At 40.7% G+C, this 13,225-nt stretch overlaps 1 protein-coding gene across 1 annotated transcript in view; it reads left to right on the top strand.

The window, feature by feature from the left end:
• Positions 1–805: 805 nt before the first annotated feature.
• The window catches only part of DKK2 (dickkopf WNT signaling pathway inhibitor 2), a 103,993-nt gene continuing 91,573 nt past the window's right edge, over positions 806–13,225 (top strand). Inside the window, exon 1 of the mRNA XM_047856203.1 lies at positions 806–1,753. Coding sequence (XP_047712159.1) covers positions 1,532–1,753 — 222 coding nt within the window. The 5' untranslated portion in view covers positions 806–1,531. The remainder of the gene's footprint in view (positions 1,754–13,225) is intronic.

A 13,225-nucleotide genomic window follows, 5' to 3' on the forward strand; every position in this document is an offset into this window, starting at 1 on the left:
GGTGCCCGGTAGAGCTGGGAGATTGAAACCCTCGCAGCGTACTCAGGGCACCCCATTCCTCCCAGCCCCAGAGACATAAACGTACGCTGCGTGTGTGGTGGGGTCCCAGGGTTAGGGGTGCAGAAGGCAGACACTAGAAAATCCCAAATGTCTCCTGGGCTTAAAGAATAGGAACATCTTTCCCCTTTCTCAGGTCGTCTTCTCCCCAATTCCAAAGCCCCCATCCATCTCAGTTGGGCACCCCTTGGCACACAGCATAGCGCAGCCTCACACACCGACTGGGAGGCAAAGACTAAAACCCTACTTGAGCATTCGAGCGTACACAGACCACAGCATTAACGCCCAGGTGCTCACTTCTCTAAATCTTCTGTAGGGCTTTCTAGTGCCCCAGTAGGAGTCAGGCATTGGAGGTGGGTGCTGGTGGTCCCCAAGGGCGGTGGAAACCTGCCCCTCTCCACTTCCACTTTTCTCTTGTCCTCTGTCCGTCCCCAAAGGTCTTTCCACCGTCTGGAGCTGTGGTCAGGAATTAGGAGACCTCACGTTCCTCTGGGACTGAATCCCATTTTCTCAATTGTTGTAGCGTGAAGAGGAGTGTGGGAGGGGGGCAAGGAGGAGAGGCAGGAGGGGGGGCCGCAGAAGCAGCAGCCGCATGGGGGAAGGAGAAGAGTGGGGCGGGAACGTGGGGGGTGAGAGAAACGATTTCACTCTTTGTCACTCTTGAATTGGGGGCGGAGGGAAAAAAAAAACCCACTGTGGAAAGCTATAAAAAGCAAAGGGGGCGGCGGTGAGAGAGCAAACGGAGAGAGGGAGACCGATCCGCGCGCGAGACCGCTCCCAGGGCATTGCTGCGTTCCTGGCAGCAGTAGGCTGCCGGGTGTGAATCGGGAAGCGACGCTTCGCGGCGACTGTGCCTGCGCGCGTGGGAGACCTCCGCTCGCCTCAGACCTCCAGGGTCACGTCTGGGGCGTTCTTGATCCCCCATTAGAGCGTCCGCTAACACTGTGTCCTGCAAAGGTGGAGGCTTAAAGCATAGTAAGGAAGGCAAAGAGGAGAAAAAAGCAACTGAGGCCGCGGGAGAAGGAGCTGGTGTGGACCTCCAGAGGGATTAAGAGGACGATTGGACCGCGGAGATCCGGGTCCAGAGGGATTAAGAGGACGATTGGACCGGCGGGACCACGGAGGTGCGGGGCAAGGAGCAACTGGAGCGGTGCGGTCTGTGGGGCTGGGTCTTCTTGCACCTCGGGTCACGCCTCCTTGGCGAGAGTGCTCCTCGCCTTTGATTGCTTCCAGTTACTGCAGAACTTCCTGCCCCGCTGGAGAAGAGGGTCTCGCTCTGGTCGCTCTCGCTCCAGGTCTGAAGCGTGAGACTGAGTTCACACGGTGCTGGGCCCCCCCAAGCCAAGTGGGGTTGGGGGAACAGAGCCTGAGATCCGCCTCTCCCCGAGTGAGGGGCCAGGTGTAGGGGTCCTCCCTCCTCTCTCACCCGCACCCCTCCCGGCTTTGCGCCTCCCCGGGGACCCCTCGCCAGGAAATGGCCGCGCTGATGCGGGGCAAGGACTCGTCCCGATGTCTGCTCCTACTGGCCGCGGTGCTGATGGTGGAGAGCTCACAGCTCGGCAGCTCGCGGGCCAAACTCAACTCCATCAAGTCCTCTCTGGGCGGGGAGACGCCTGCCCAGGCCGCCAATCGATCAGCGGGCACATACCAAGGACTGGCTTTCGGCGGCAGTAAGAAGGGCAAAAACCTGGGGCAGGTAGGAAAACACTCCAAATACACTCTACAGCAAGAGCGATAGGGACCAGCGCTCTTGAGCGCCTCGTTTGCCTTTGCACGCCTCAACCTTTCAAGTGCGTCCCCAGGTGTGGCGCGCACCACAGCTAGGGAGGGGTTCCCAGAACAGATCTTCGTGGGCAGGGGTGGCTGGTGGCTGCTGGTGCTGGAGGGTGTGGACCGGGCGGATTAGGGTTCTCTCATTTTTCCTTTGGGACATGGGCATGGTCAAAATCCAGAGCGTATCGGTGGGGAATGGTCCTCCAAATTTAACATGGCAATGCTGATGATAATGTTAATAGCAGCTAACACATAGCAACTATTACGTGTCAGGCACCGCTCTAAGCGTTTACATATATTTAATCTTCACAACCCTATGAGCTAGGCGCTGTTACTCCCCCCATTCTGCAAATGAAGAAATTGAGTTAAGGAGTGATTAAGCGATTTGCCCAAGGCACACAAGCTAGTGTTGAGTGGCAGAGTGGGATTCCAATCTAAACAGTCTGGGGCCAGGTCCTGGTCTCTTAACCATTACATTTTACAATGTGGAGGGGGGGATTTACCCTCTTTCAGGTTCTGCTTCCCTCCCAACCACTTTCTTCCTTCGAAGAAGTGAGGTCACAGACAGAAAACTTCAGGACAATCCATTTCTCAATTATCTAGCATTGTAAATAAATCATCCAGGAGGCAGCAAAATGATGAAGCGACATTGACAGCATCGCGTAACGCAGGCGACCAGGGTGCCTGCGACATAGCAAGGTACACGCCGGAGGCATTTTCGCAAGCGGAAACTTTTCGAGGGCGTTTGTCACATTGTCATACAGACACATTGACAGTCGCTTGCAAAGAGTTACGCAAATATTCACAAACAATAAAACTAGCGTGCACACTCAGGGCCCGCTGTGGCCAGCGCGCAGCAGCCAGGAGAGGGGGCCTTGTGGGCACTGGGAACCACGACAGCTCCCCCTTTCTGCTCCTTTTGTAGCAAGCCAAAACCGAAAGCCAGTATGCCAAACAGCACACGCACCTCTCAGCACAACTGTCAACCCGTGAAAGCGGCTCATTGCCCCACAGATCCTGGGTTTCCTTGTTTCATCGGAGGACCTTGTCGCACCCGCTGTGCGAGCTCTTCGTGTCCTCCACTGCCCCTGCTCCTAGGGCAGGCGGCAGGGTGAAGTTGAGAGCAAGGGCCAGTCCTGGATGGACAACGAGGGAAAAGTTGGCCCGGGTTTGGCCCCCTACTGCCCTCTCACGGGGACAGTTTTGCTAGGTTTACAGTTCCAGAATGCTTCCTAGGCTTTGAAATGACAAACATTTCAGCTATCTTCTCAAAGGAATACAAAGTCTACAACCACTTTTTTTTTTTTAAGGGTCTCAAGGGAAATGAACTATACATATGCATGCATACTACATGCATAAATACTACATGCATACATGTCCTTTGCACATTCTCGCATGTCTTGTGCACATACCTCCACACTTATGTGACCATTGTCATTCCCTTTTACTCTTCCCTCTGAAACACCCAACATGTTCCATAGTAATGTACTTAACAATCCCTTAGATATCCATCATGAAACAAGGCAAAGTTTAGAAGGAAACAAAGCTGTCAATCCAAATCATAAGACTTTTCTCTCATGCTCCTAACTTCGAATTCTGCCTTGTCAGTTGTTGAAGAGAGCTAGACATTTAGTTCAGCCAAGGACAGAGGAGTGGACCCAATGATCTTTTGAGGTTCCTATCGATTTTAATCAATGTACATCCTGTGAGTTTCTGTAAAAGACTTTCTGTTTCCGTCACCACTGGGCCCCAACACTTGATGTTCCTGAATCAAATTATCAGTTATGTCAGAACTGTCATTAGCCATGGGTTTACATGGACTAAACTGAGGAGTGCAGCCCAGAATCTATCTTATGCTTTATGTTTTGATATGCCTATTTTTCTCTGTGTCCAAATATCTGCTCCTTAAAGAGGTTTGCAATTCTATGTGGATGTCTTCAAATGGGAAATTGATTTATTTTTATAAATGAGTTTAATTTTCTTCTTTCTTTCTTTCTTTCTTTCTTTCTTTCTTTCTTTCATACTCTCCATAACTTAGTGGTTCTGGGGAATAGATTTCATTATATTTACTTAACTGTAATACCATATCCTTAAAATTTGATGATGGGTTTGTGAGAAAATTGTAATTTATAAGAGATAGTGGTAACGTAAGATAAAACACAGTTGAATTGAAGTAAGATAGGTGGAAACTGAGAGGATTATCTTTTGTTATTTTCTGGCTTCTTACTTGTTTAGCGGGTAATCTAAAATGTATTCTATTATGAAGAAACAAATGGAAAAATCTATCTTCTTTGAAGTAGAAGAATTCTTTGAATATTTACAGGTCTCTTTACCTTCTTTAATCTACTAGTTAGGTGGTTTCTGAAATTCTTTGTACTCTCACTTTCAATAATAGAATGGAAGTTAGAAAGACTATTCAAACAGGAAGATGCCACATCCTTTTTTGGAGAAAAAAATGTCGAATTGAAGTGTAGCCGAGCTGAATTTTTATCCGTCAGAATAGAAAAATATGATTGATTGATAAGATTGGGTGTTAAGTGCCAACTGATCAAACTAGCTAATTATGTAGTGTCATTCTGAGGCCTGATAATTTGATTTTCTCCCCCTCCCCCAATCTTGATGAATGATGCTGAAATGTATGTGTTTCAGAGTCAGGAACAGGAAACTGTAGGATGCAAATTCAAGCAGGTATATCAGAAACTTAGTTTTTGGTCTTCTTTTCCTTAAGTGAAAATTGAATAATTTTTTTTTCTGATTTACTTTCAGAATATAGAATTAAAATAAAGATTTTATTGCCCTTGCAGAATAAATTAATGAAGGAATTTAATAATTCATTAATCTACAAAAATGAAAATGAGAAAATAGGCCCGAAGCTTTTCTTGATTCGATGTAGACTGTTTTCGTATGAAGAAAACATTCTTATTTATAGGAATTCTATTTATTCTATAGGTGAGATGGATTATTTGTAAATCATTCCTGGAAAAGATGCCTTTGAAGATCAGGAAAGATTAGGAGAGGTCAAAAAGAGAACATACTGTTCTCCAGAGGCGTTACGATTCTCATTTTTAGGTTTGCTTTCAAAGACAGTTATGAGCTATGATGGAAAATGACCTACAAAATTGAATATGGCAGTATTCAAGTGATTGATACAGAAGTAGCAAAAATGATTTCGTTGAATTATTCACATTTATGTTTTAATTTGGCTTTCCATTTTCGTCTATTGCTTATGAGTTTTAAAAGATAGTGTATATGTATGTGGGATAAATTAACTTGTAGACTGTTACTAACGCATATACATGTCAAGATATTTCCCTTTCCAAAGAGATTATTGCAAATGTTCGAAGTTAAAAATAATTTTAAACAAAATCTTTTATATCATGTGGATACATATATTCTGAATAAGTACACCGTTGCTTGACATCACCTCTGGAGTTTGAAGTAATCAAGTTTTACAGGCCACTTTAAGAATAAATAAAAAACAAGCAATTTAAAAAATCAATTTACCTTTGTAATTCACTTTTTTTTTTTCCAAATGGAAAACCTTTGGATTTGTGCTTGTAATTGCTTCTTTTAGTCTTCTTTACTCCTTGCTTTGTCTCTTTGAGACAGATTAATTTGAATACAATGCTATTGGATTTTGAAATATTTTTAGAGGTTATGAGTAGAAGAGTGGAAAATAAGTACATTTTAAATGTAAATAAGCTTCCTGGCATGTGTCTCTAAAAAGAAGCTGAAAACCGGTTTAACATAAATTCGATTCCGTGATTTTATCATATAACTTGGACATTTGGGCAGGTTTGGATAACGTTGTGCTGTGAAAAAAGAATGCTTGAAATACCTTGAAACAGAAGCTTGAGGGAGTCGGTTAGAGAGCCCTAATATTTGTGTATTGCATTTTCTTTAATAAAAACTGCCACGGGTATTTATGTGTATGAATACTCAGGAAAGTGCTCATAGAAGTAAACTGTATATAAAATAGATGGCCTATTTGCTGTAGGTGATCACTTCACTTTTTGAAATTACCCATGACTTTTTTTTTTAACCCCAGCCCAACTTTCTCCTGCTAGAGAGTAAATATCTGCAATTTTTTCGAAACATCACCTGATGCTAAGTGCAATCAGGAAAACAAGTCATTTTTAAAATTTAAACTTTCTAAAATAGAAAGGTTTTGAAACAATCTGCAGTAAGGTTCATTTTTTTTCCACTGTGAATAGAGAATTGATAGTCGATGCAAGTGGAAGGTGACCTCGTGAATAGCAAGAAAAGTATTTTAACGATAATCTAAGTAGGAGCATCCATCATTTTATTTTTGTGCTAGAGTAAAGAGAGCAAGGGACAAGGGCACTTAAACTCACTCCAGCTGTGACTTTGACCCTACCAGAGTCTTTTTTAGTACTCCCCTCCAATACAAACTCCTCCCAGGATGTTTCAAATCCTATAGTTTTTAAAGTAGAGAAAGCAATGTAATAGAAGGGTAACTGATGTATTCTGTTCTAGAAGAATGTTGCCGCTTCCTCTTCTTTTCCTTGTACAATCATTTTAAATGGATATTAAAATAACTTGTTAAATTGTAGAAGTTTTTATAATACTCAACATATTTACCATTTTCGACCCACAATTTTCTAGCTGTTCATTCTTTGATATTGATGTGACATCAAAATGAATTACAATCTTTTTTCTGTCTGTGATTCCCTCACAGCCCTTTAAAGTCATTCTACTTCATTAGACCCCTGGTTACTTGTGCTCATCTATAAAAAGAAGGTAAAGCTGCTCCTAGTTACTTATCTCACAATTGAAAAGATTTATTTACTATGTGTGTCTGCCCATGACTCTCACGGAGTCATTTTTTAAAAAAATAATTTTGAAACAGAACCCAAAAGGAGAAACAAATTAATAATAGTTAATGGATAAATTTTTGCATTGTGTAGGATTGCTTTAAGATAACAGAAAGATTAAATATGGAATGCATAATGAAAATTTAGTATTATCATGGAAGGTAAGCAGAGGTTAATTTTCTTTTCCTCCTTTGTCCCCTCTTGCCAGGAGCTAGAGGACAGCAACATATTTTTCTCTAATTGTTTTGTTGTGTTTTGTTTTGTTTTTCAGGACAAATATAAACTATTCTCCCAAATGAAGAGGTCAACTGATATAAAATATGGGAGATTTTTTTTGATAGGAACATCTGTCCACAGGAAGAAAAGTCACCACCCAAATATTTTAAGTAGTGGCTTCCCAACAAGTCTCTCGTGCTAGCAGCTCTGGGTTACTGCCCATGTCTCTGGGTTCAAACCAATGATGATGGAGGCCATGAATGATACCAACATCTAATCAGATGTCCTCAGGGAGAGCTCATCCCATAAATCCTTGTCCTTGGAACGATAAATTGAGCCAGATGAAACTTTAAGGCAGAGGGATTTCAATATCAGGTCTAAAATGCTGTATTTTAACTCAAGTAATTCGTTTATGTAGCATTAAAAAACAATTATTATTTCAACACTGATTCCATAACCACTTAACCATAACAGACTCTATTTGTGGAGTCTTAATAGTAGTTGAGATTTATCTATGTGCAATAAACAATAACAAATGTAGCAATAAAATCAGAAAAAAGCACAAAAGTAGTATATTTTTTAAAACCTCATTTCTTCTCTCTCCTTCATAGATAAAAGGGACAAGTGTGCATTAGTTATCCTTTGAAATATATTACAGTGCCTAATTTAATTGGTTGATTCCACTTATGTATTATAATTTGGTATATAGATAGTTACATATTTTATAATCATATGAATTCTAACTGCTGCACCCTGTCTAAAACAAAGAAATAAAAGTAATGAGGGAATAAGTACATTAGGTGGAAAAACATCAAAGCATCACAATTAGGAGTACTGATTTCTTAAAATAGTGGATCTATGCAAACATTTCCTGAAAGATGTTGGTTCTCTGTACTATATCTTTCCAAATAAGAGTGTTCTTTTTTTCTGGGGACTGGAGGAAGTAAGTGGTCCTCAGACATATTATTTCCTTCACTGGCTTGTAAGTACTTATAGCACACATTAAATTCTAGTACAAAGTTCCATTTATTATTTACTCTGTGCCATACATTGCTCCAAATGCTTCATTATAATGAACTCTTTCGAACGTCTCAGCAGCCCTTCAAAGGGCAAGTCCTATTGTCATCCTTATTTTTATAAATGATAAAATATTTTATAAATGATAAAGCAATAATTTTTCTGAGACACAGAGAGGTTATGCAGTTTGTACAAGTCACACAGCATTAAGTGCAGAGAGGCAAAAAACACACTCTCCTGTGTTTATCTGCCTGCATCTGAGGGACACAAGGTGCCCACTGACACCAGCAAGGCAGAGGCCTTCTCAGTGACCTCCCTGCAAGGATTGTGAGTTGGTTTGACTGGCATCACTCACATCTGATCAGATAAGGGAAAAATCATCGAGGGCTAGTGCCTCTGATTGCTTTTGATTTTCCCTTGCTTTGGACTTCTCTAGCTTCCTTTTGGAGAATCAGATGATCTGTAGCAGCCCCACAGCACTATACTTTCCAAAGAGGTTCCAACTTCTGACTTGCCACTGACCAGCTTAATGTCTTTGGGAAAGTTACTTAATCTCTGGTTCTTTTTCTTTTAATATGTAAAATAAGATAAGTAACAATAGCAACCAAGAGTAATCATATTTATGTTACTGAGCCAGAGGGAAAGGGAAGTGCACTTATTTACTGTGCTGTCATTATTACTGCTACCATTACAGAAATAAGTAAGACCAAGTCAAGTGCTCATGCAAAAAACAGAAAGTGCTGCTTCATCTTCCCCACCAAACCGGGCAGGGGTAACTAAATAAATGCATGTGATGTGCATGAAGGAAACAAATGAACTCAGTGGCACCAAGGGCAAGATTGCAAAACAAAACAAGACAAAATGAATACACACACAAACATGCTATTACATTTCTTGTATCGAATGTTAACATTAAGAGGGATGGTGAGTCAGTGCTTTCTTGTATAAAGTAAGCAAAATAGCATATAATTGAGTAATTGGTGAAATATACAGAAGCAAGGGTACACCAGACATTAAAATACAATCACAGTAAGTGAGGGTCCTAACAGCCATGGCAATATTAGTTATTTAACCACAGGAACCAAAATAATTGAACAACATGTTAGAGTCTGCTGCCGACAGCATTAATTTGATATTCTCCAAAGTAAGATAGCCTCTGCAAAGGCACGTTTCTTGACACTTTCTGCACAGCCTGGGGCCCAGAGAGCTTGCTGAGAATTTGGAAGGTTTACAAACCTTTTTTGAGTGTCAGCTGTCCTGCGAGGAGGACTTAGAAATTCGAGGTTCATAATTCCCATTCCACTCCCTTCACTTTCTTTGTTTTATTTGGACTATTCCAGGATTCAGGTGATTTGGAAGTATTTTAACAATGCTACATTAAGAGTGAAAGTCTTTTAGCATATTGGAAACCAGCTGTTTGCCAATAAGTGTTTCTATCTGGTAATGAGCTAAAAGACTGGGTTCAGATGGGATGATGGGCGTGGGGATTGTCATTTAAAACCAACTGAAATGACAGCTCACATTCAAATAATGGTCTTCACTTGCTCATTCTAGCTTCACTTCATCTTAACCCTTTGAAACTTGGCTCAAGAAGCATTGGGTTAATTTGTCTCTTGAAATCTTTTCAACAATCATCCTCTATGCTCGGTAGCCTATCCTTTATACTTAATTTATCCTCTTGCTTCTGGTGTTACATGTTTCCATGTTCCTTTCTGGATCATTCCTCCCTCTTTCTTTCACTGATCCCTCTACAACCTTCTGCCCATAAATGTGGCATTTGCTCAAGTCCCTTCCTTACACTTCTTTCTCTGTTCCACTCTCTCCCCTTTGCTGAGAGGATTTCCTTCTTTGCAATCATTTGCCGCACAGGCAGAAATCTACCCTTAGTTTGGTTAAACTCCTGAGCCCCCTTACCTGCTCAACTGTTTGGGACATCTTTCCAGAAACAAACAAACAAACAAACAAGTCCCCATATCAAAAATCACACATTTTATGTCTAAGTTTGAATTGTCAGGAGTTAGGCAACCAAGTCTTTATGATTTCTCATAGCTATCAAAACAAACAAAACAAAACAAAACAGGTGAAAAGTGCCCTAGGTTAATCTAATGCAGGCCACAAGAATCAAGTCTGATTGCCCAAATTCTTCTCATGCTTTGCTCATTACTCACTGGTGATGAAATAAAGCTCTGTAGATTCCCATGAATGCTCCATATTTAAATGCTTGGGATTTAAATGGCCTCCAATTTTTTTTCTCTATGGTAGACCTGTTGTTAAAACAACTCATGTCTGATTAGAATGTGCAAATAAATCTGTAATGTATGCTTATAAAACATTACATATTATAATATGTGCATACCATTTTAAACAATATATAATGTTTATTTTTATAGCTTGAACAACTTACCACAGAGTACTTTTTGCTATTTGCTATTTTAGAAATAATTGTTAATTTTTAGTGTGAAAACCCTTCTTAACATTTCCTTTCAACCTGACAGACTCTTGAACACGCTTTCATAACTGTGTAAGAGGATTCTTCAAATGTGCTTATTTAATATTATTTAAGATGGAGAGCTTTACAGAAAGAACCAAGAGAACCTTTTATCACCCAAAGGTTTCGAGACCTTGTACAAAACAGACAAATGTAGGCATAGTTGGAGCTGGCGGATACATTAGAAATCACCTAGTTTAACTCACTCCTTTTATGTGTGAGGGAACCGCACTAGGAGATATTTCCTGACCTGTCCCCGATGTCAGTGCCTGTGACAAAAGAATTTCTGTTGGAACTTGGATTATCTGACTTCTAACACAAGTCTTCCAAATAATCAAAAGCAACACTTTCTGTCAAATCCATGGTAACAAAGCGCTATAGAAGAATTAAATTCAGTTGATTTAAAAGCTGGTGGGAGATAAATTACACGGAGAGCTCTCTTTCAGCTCTGAATTTTGTCTGTCAAAATGTATTGTCAAAGAGTACAATGTCATGATGACAACTATGTCAGTAGGATTTATACAAAATTAATGAAGGGGAGGGGCTTTGACTGTATTGTCTTTGCTCACTTTTTCAGTCATGATACTTAGTGACATGATTAGCAAGAAGTCTGGCTGGAGAGAATCTGCACAGGAACAGCAGGAACACACAAAAGAAGGGAAGGAAATAATGGTGGGCTGGCGGGAACACAGATTGCTTGACCTTTGTCCAAGCATCATCTAGGATAGAGGCCAATGGCTTTAAAACTTTTCTGACAGCGATGCACGGAAAAAATTGTATTTTATGTTGTGATCCAGAATGCACACACACCCCTCAAAACAAAGTTTCGGAAATAAATCTTCTTACAATGGGTAATGCAGTGAGACATTTTAAGAAATTTTAGTCCTTTCCTTCATGTTCTATTCTATGTTAGTCTCCTATTCTATTCTCTCTCTCTTTCTCCCTCTTTCTCCCTCTTGCTCTCTCTCTTTAAAATGCTGGTCATGATGGGGCACCTGGGTGACTCAGTCAGTTAAGCATCCAGCTCTTGATTTGGGCCCAGGTCATGATCTCACCGAGCCCTGCATCAGGGCTTGGGATTCTCTCTCTCCCTCTCTGTTCCTCCCCCCCTCCCTCCGGTGTGCTGTCTCTCTCTCTCTCTCTCTCTCTCTCAAAATTAAATAAACTTAAAAAAATAAAATAAATAAATAAATGCTAGTAATGACTCATTGAATTCATTGATCAAAATCTGAGGTTTGAAAACCTCTGCCCCATTTGATCCTGCCCTCACCCTGCACAGAACTCAGGGTACCATGCTGGGACATCAGCCATCCTTTAGGATCAGCACCAGTGAGGGGAGGTAGAAAGCAGAGGCAGGAAGGTCTTCATGGACAGAAGCATGCATTGTCTCAGACCTCTCCTACTTTCCCTTCTGCAACAGCATGTCGGCCTCTGGCCTAAATGTGGTGGACCTCTTCACCTACGATGTGCTTCACCTTTGCCTCTCTTTCCACTTTTAGGAGTAGGTGACTGATAACTATGCTGCACGTGGTACTTGGATGGTTCAGACATGTTTACTCGGAATCTGTTATCCTACGTTAGTATTGTTCTTCCTGAGTGTATGCTGTGTGCACTATCATATTTTATTTCTGAGAAAATGCAGTCAAAAATGGTTACAGTCTCTGCACAGGATAGCAGGTGAACCCCAGAGAGCATGGGATATAGATTCAGAAGCCCTGGGTAGCCTATTGAAGAAATATCCTGGCCCTTGCAGAAATCATCTGACACCTTTGAGCCTTAGTTCTCTCATCAGTAAAATGTTAGTTCATAATAATATTATATTTTCTTATCTGTTTGCAAAATATAAAATATTGCTTATTTGATTACATCATTAGAAGTTATTTTATGAAAAATAAAATTAAGACCTTTCCACCCTGAATTTATGAAGGACCAATGTGAATTAGAGTCAACTCTAATGAGTTAGAGTTAGCTAGAATGAGTTTATCTAGTTGGATTTTATGATTCTGGAATCATAAATTCAGTTTCTGTTTTAATAGATTGCCTTTTTTATATAAGCAGGAAGATTGAAAGTTGAAGGTGTTTTTTGGTTTTGTGGGGTTTTTTTCTTCTTATTCATTTTGATTTTCTTGGATTTACCCAAAAATTGCAGTGCTAGTGGTTATACTTTCACCTTTCTGATTAAAACATAGTTTTTGTTTTTGTTTCATTCCTGCAGGCTACAAACTGCTCTCTCGCCTGTTTAGAATATCCTGTCTATGATATTCAAGGAGACCTCTTTTTTTTCTATCATGTCAGAGATGTGTTACTATTTATGTATTTTCAATATATCTTGGAAAGACATGATAAGTGTCTTAATAATAGAAGTAAGTGTATTTTTAAAACTGTGAAACTAAACATGAGGGTCATATTTTGGACACATTATAGGCTATTGGGGTCAGAATGGATAAGTTTAGGGGAAAAGCCAATTGTAGTCAAGTTGTGTGGGTGTGAAATCACATGTACGGTGACAGAGGAAATATATTTTGTTAGAATTCTTCAAACAGGAAAGTGGGTATTTTCAGAGCTGTTGAAAGCATATTGTATTGCTAAGGAGGCATTTCCTAGCGAACAATGTAATAAGTCTTATCATTCACATTACAAGTGCTGGAATCTCACCCAACCATTTGTCCATGCTAAAAATAGTCTAGGCTTCCTGCTCTCTATTCCTGCTCCTAAGCAATTATTCTCCAATGTATAGGATCCTACATCTTCCTTAATATTGAGGTCTTCTGCTGCTTTATTGTCAATCCAATTGTCATTGCTTTGGCTCAGAACATAATCATTTCCGGATGGACTATTT

The sequence above is a fragment of the Prionailurus viverrinus genome, chromosome B1, assembly GCF_022837055.1.
Source record: "Prionailurus viverrinus isolate Anna chromosome B1, UM_Priviv_1.0, whole genome shotgun sequence".
In the NCBI taxonomy this organism is placed as follows: Eukaryota; Metazoa; Chordata; class Mammalia; order Carnivora; family Felidae; genus Prionailurus; species Prionailurus viverrinus.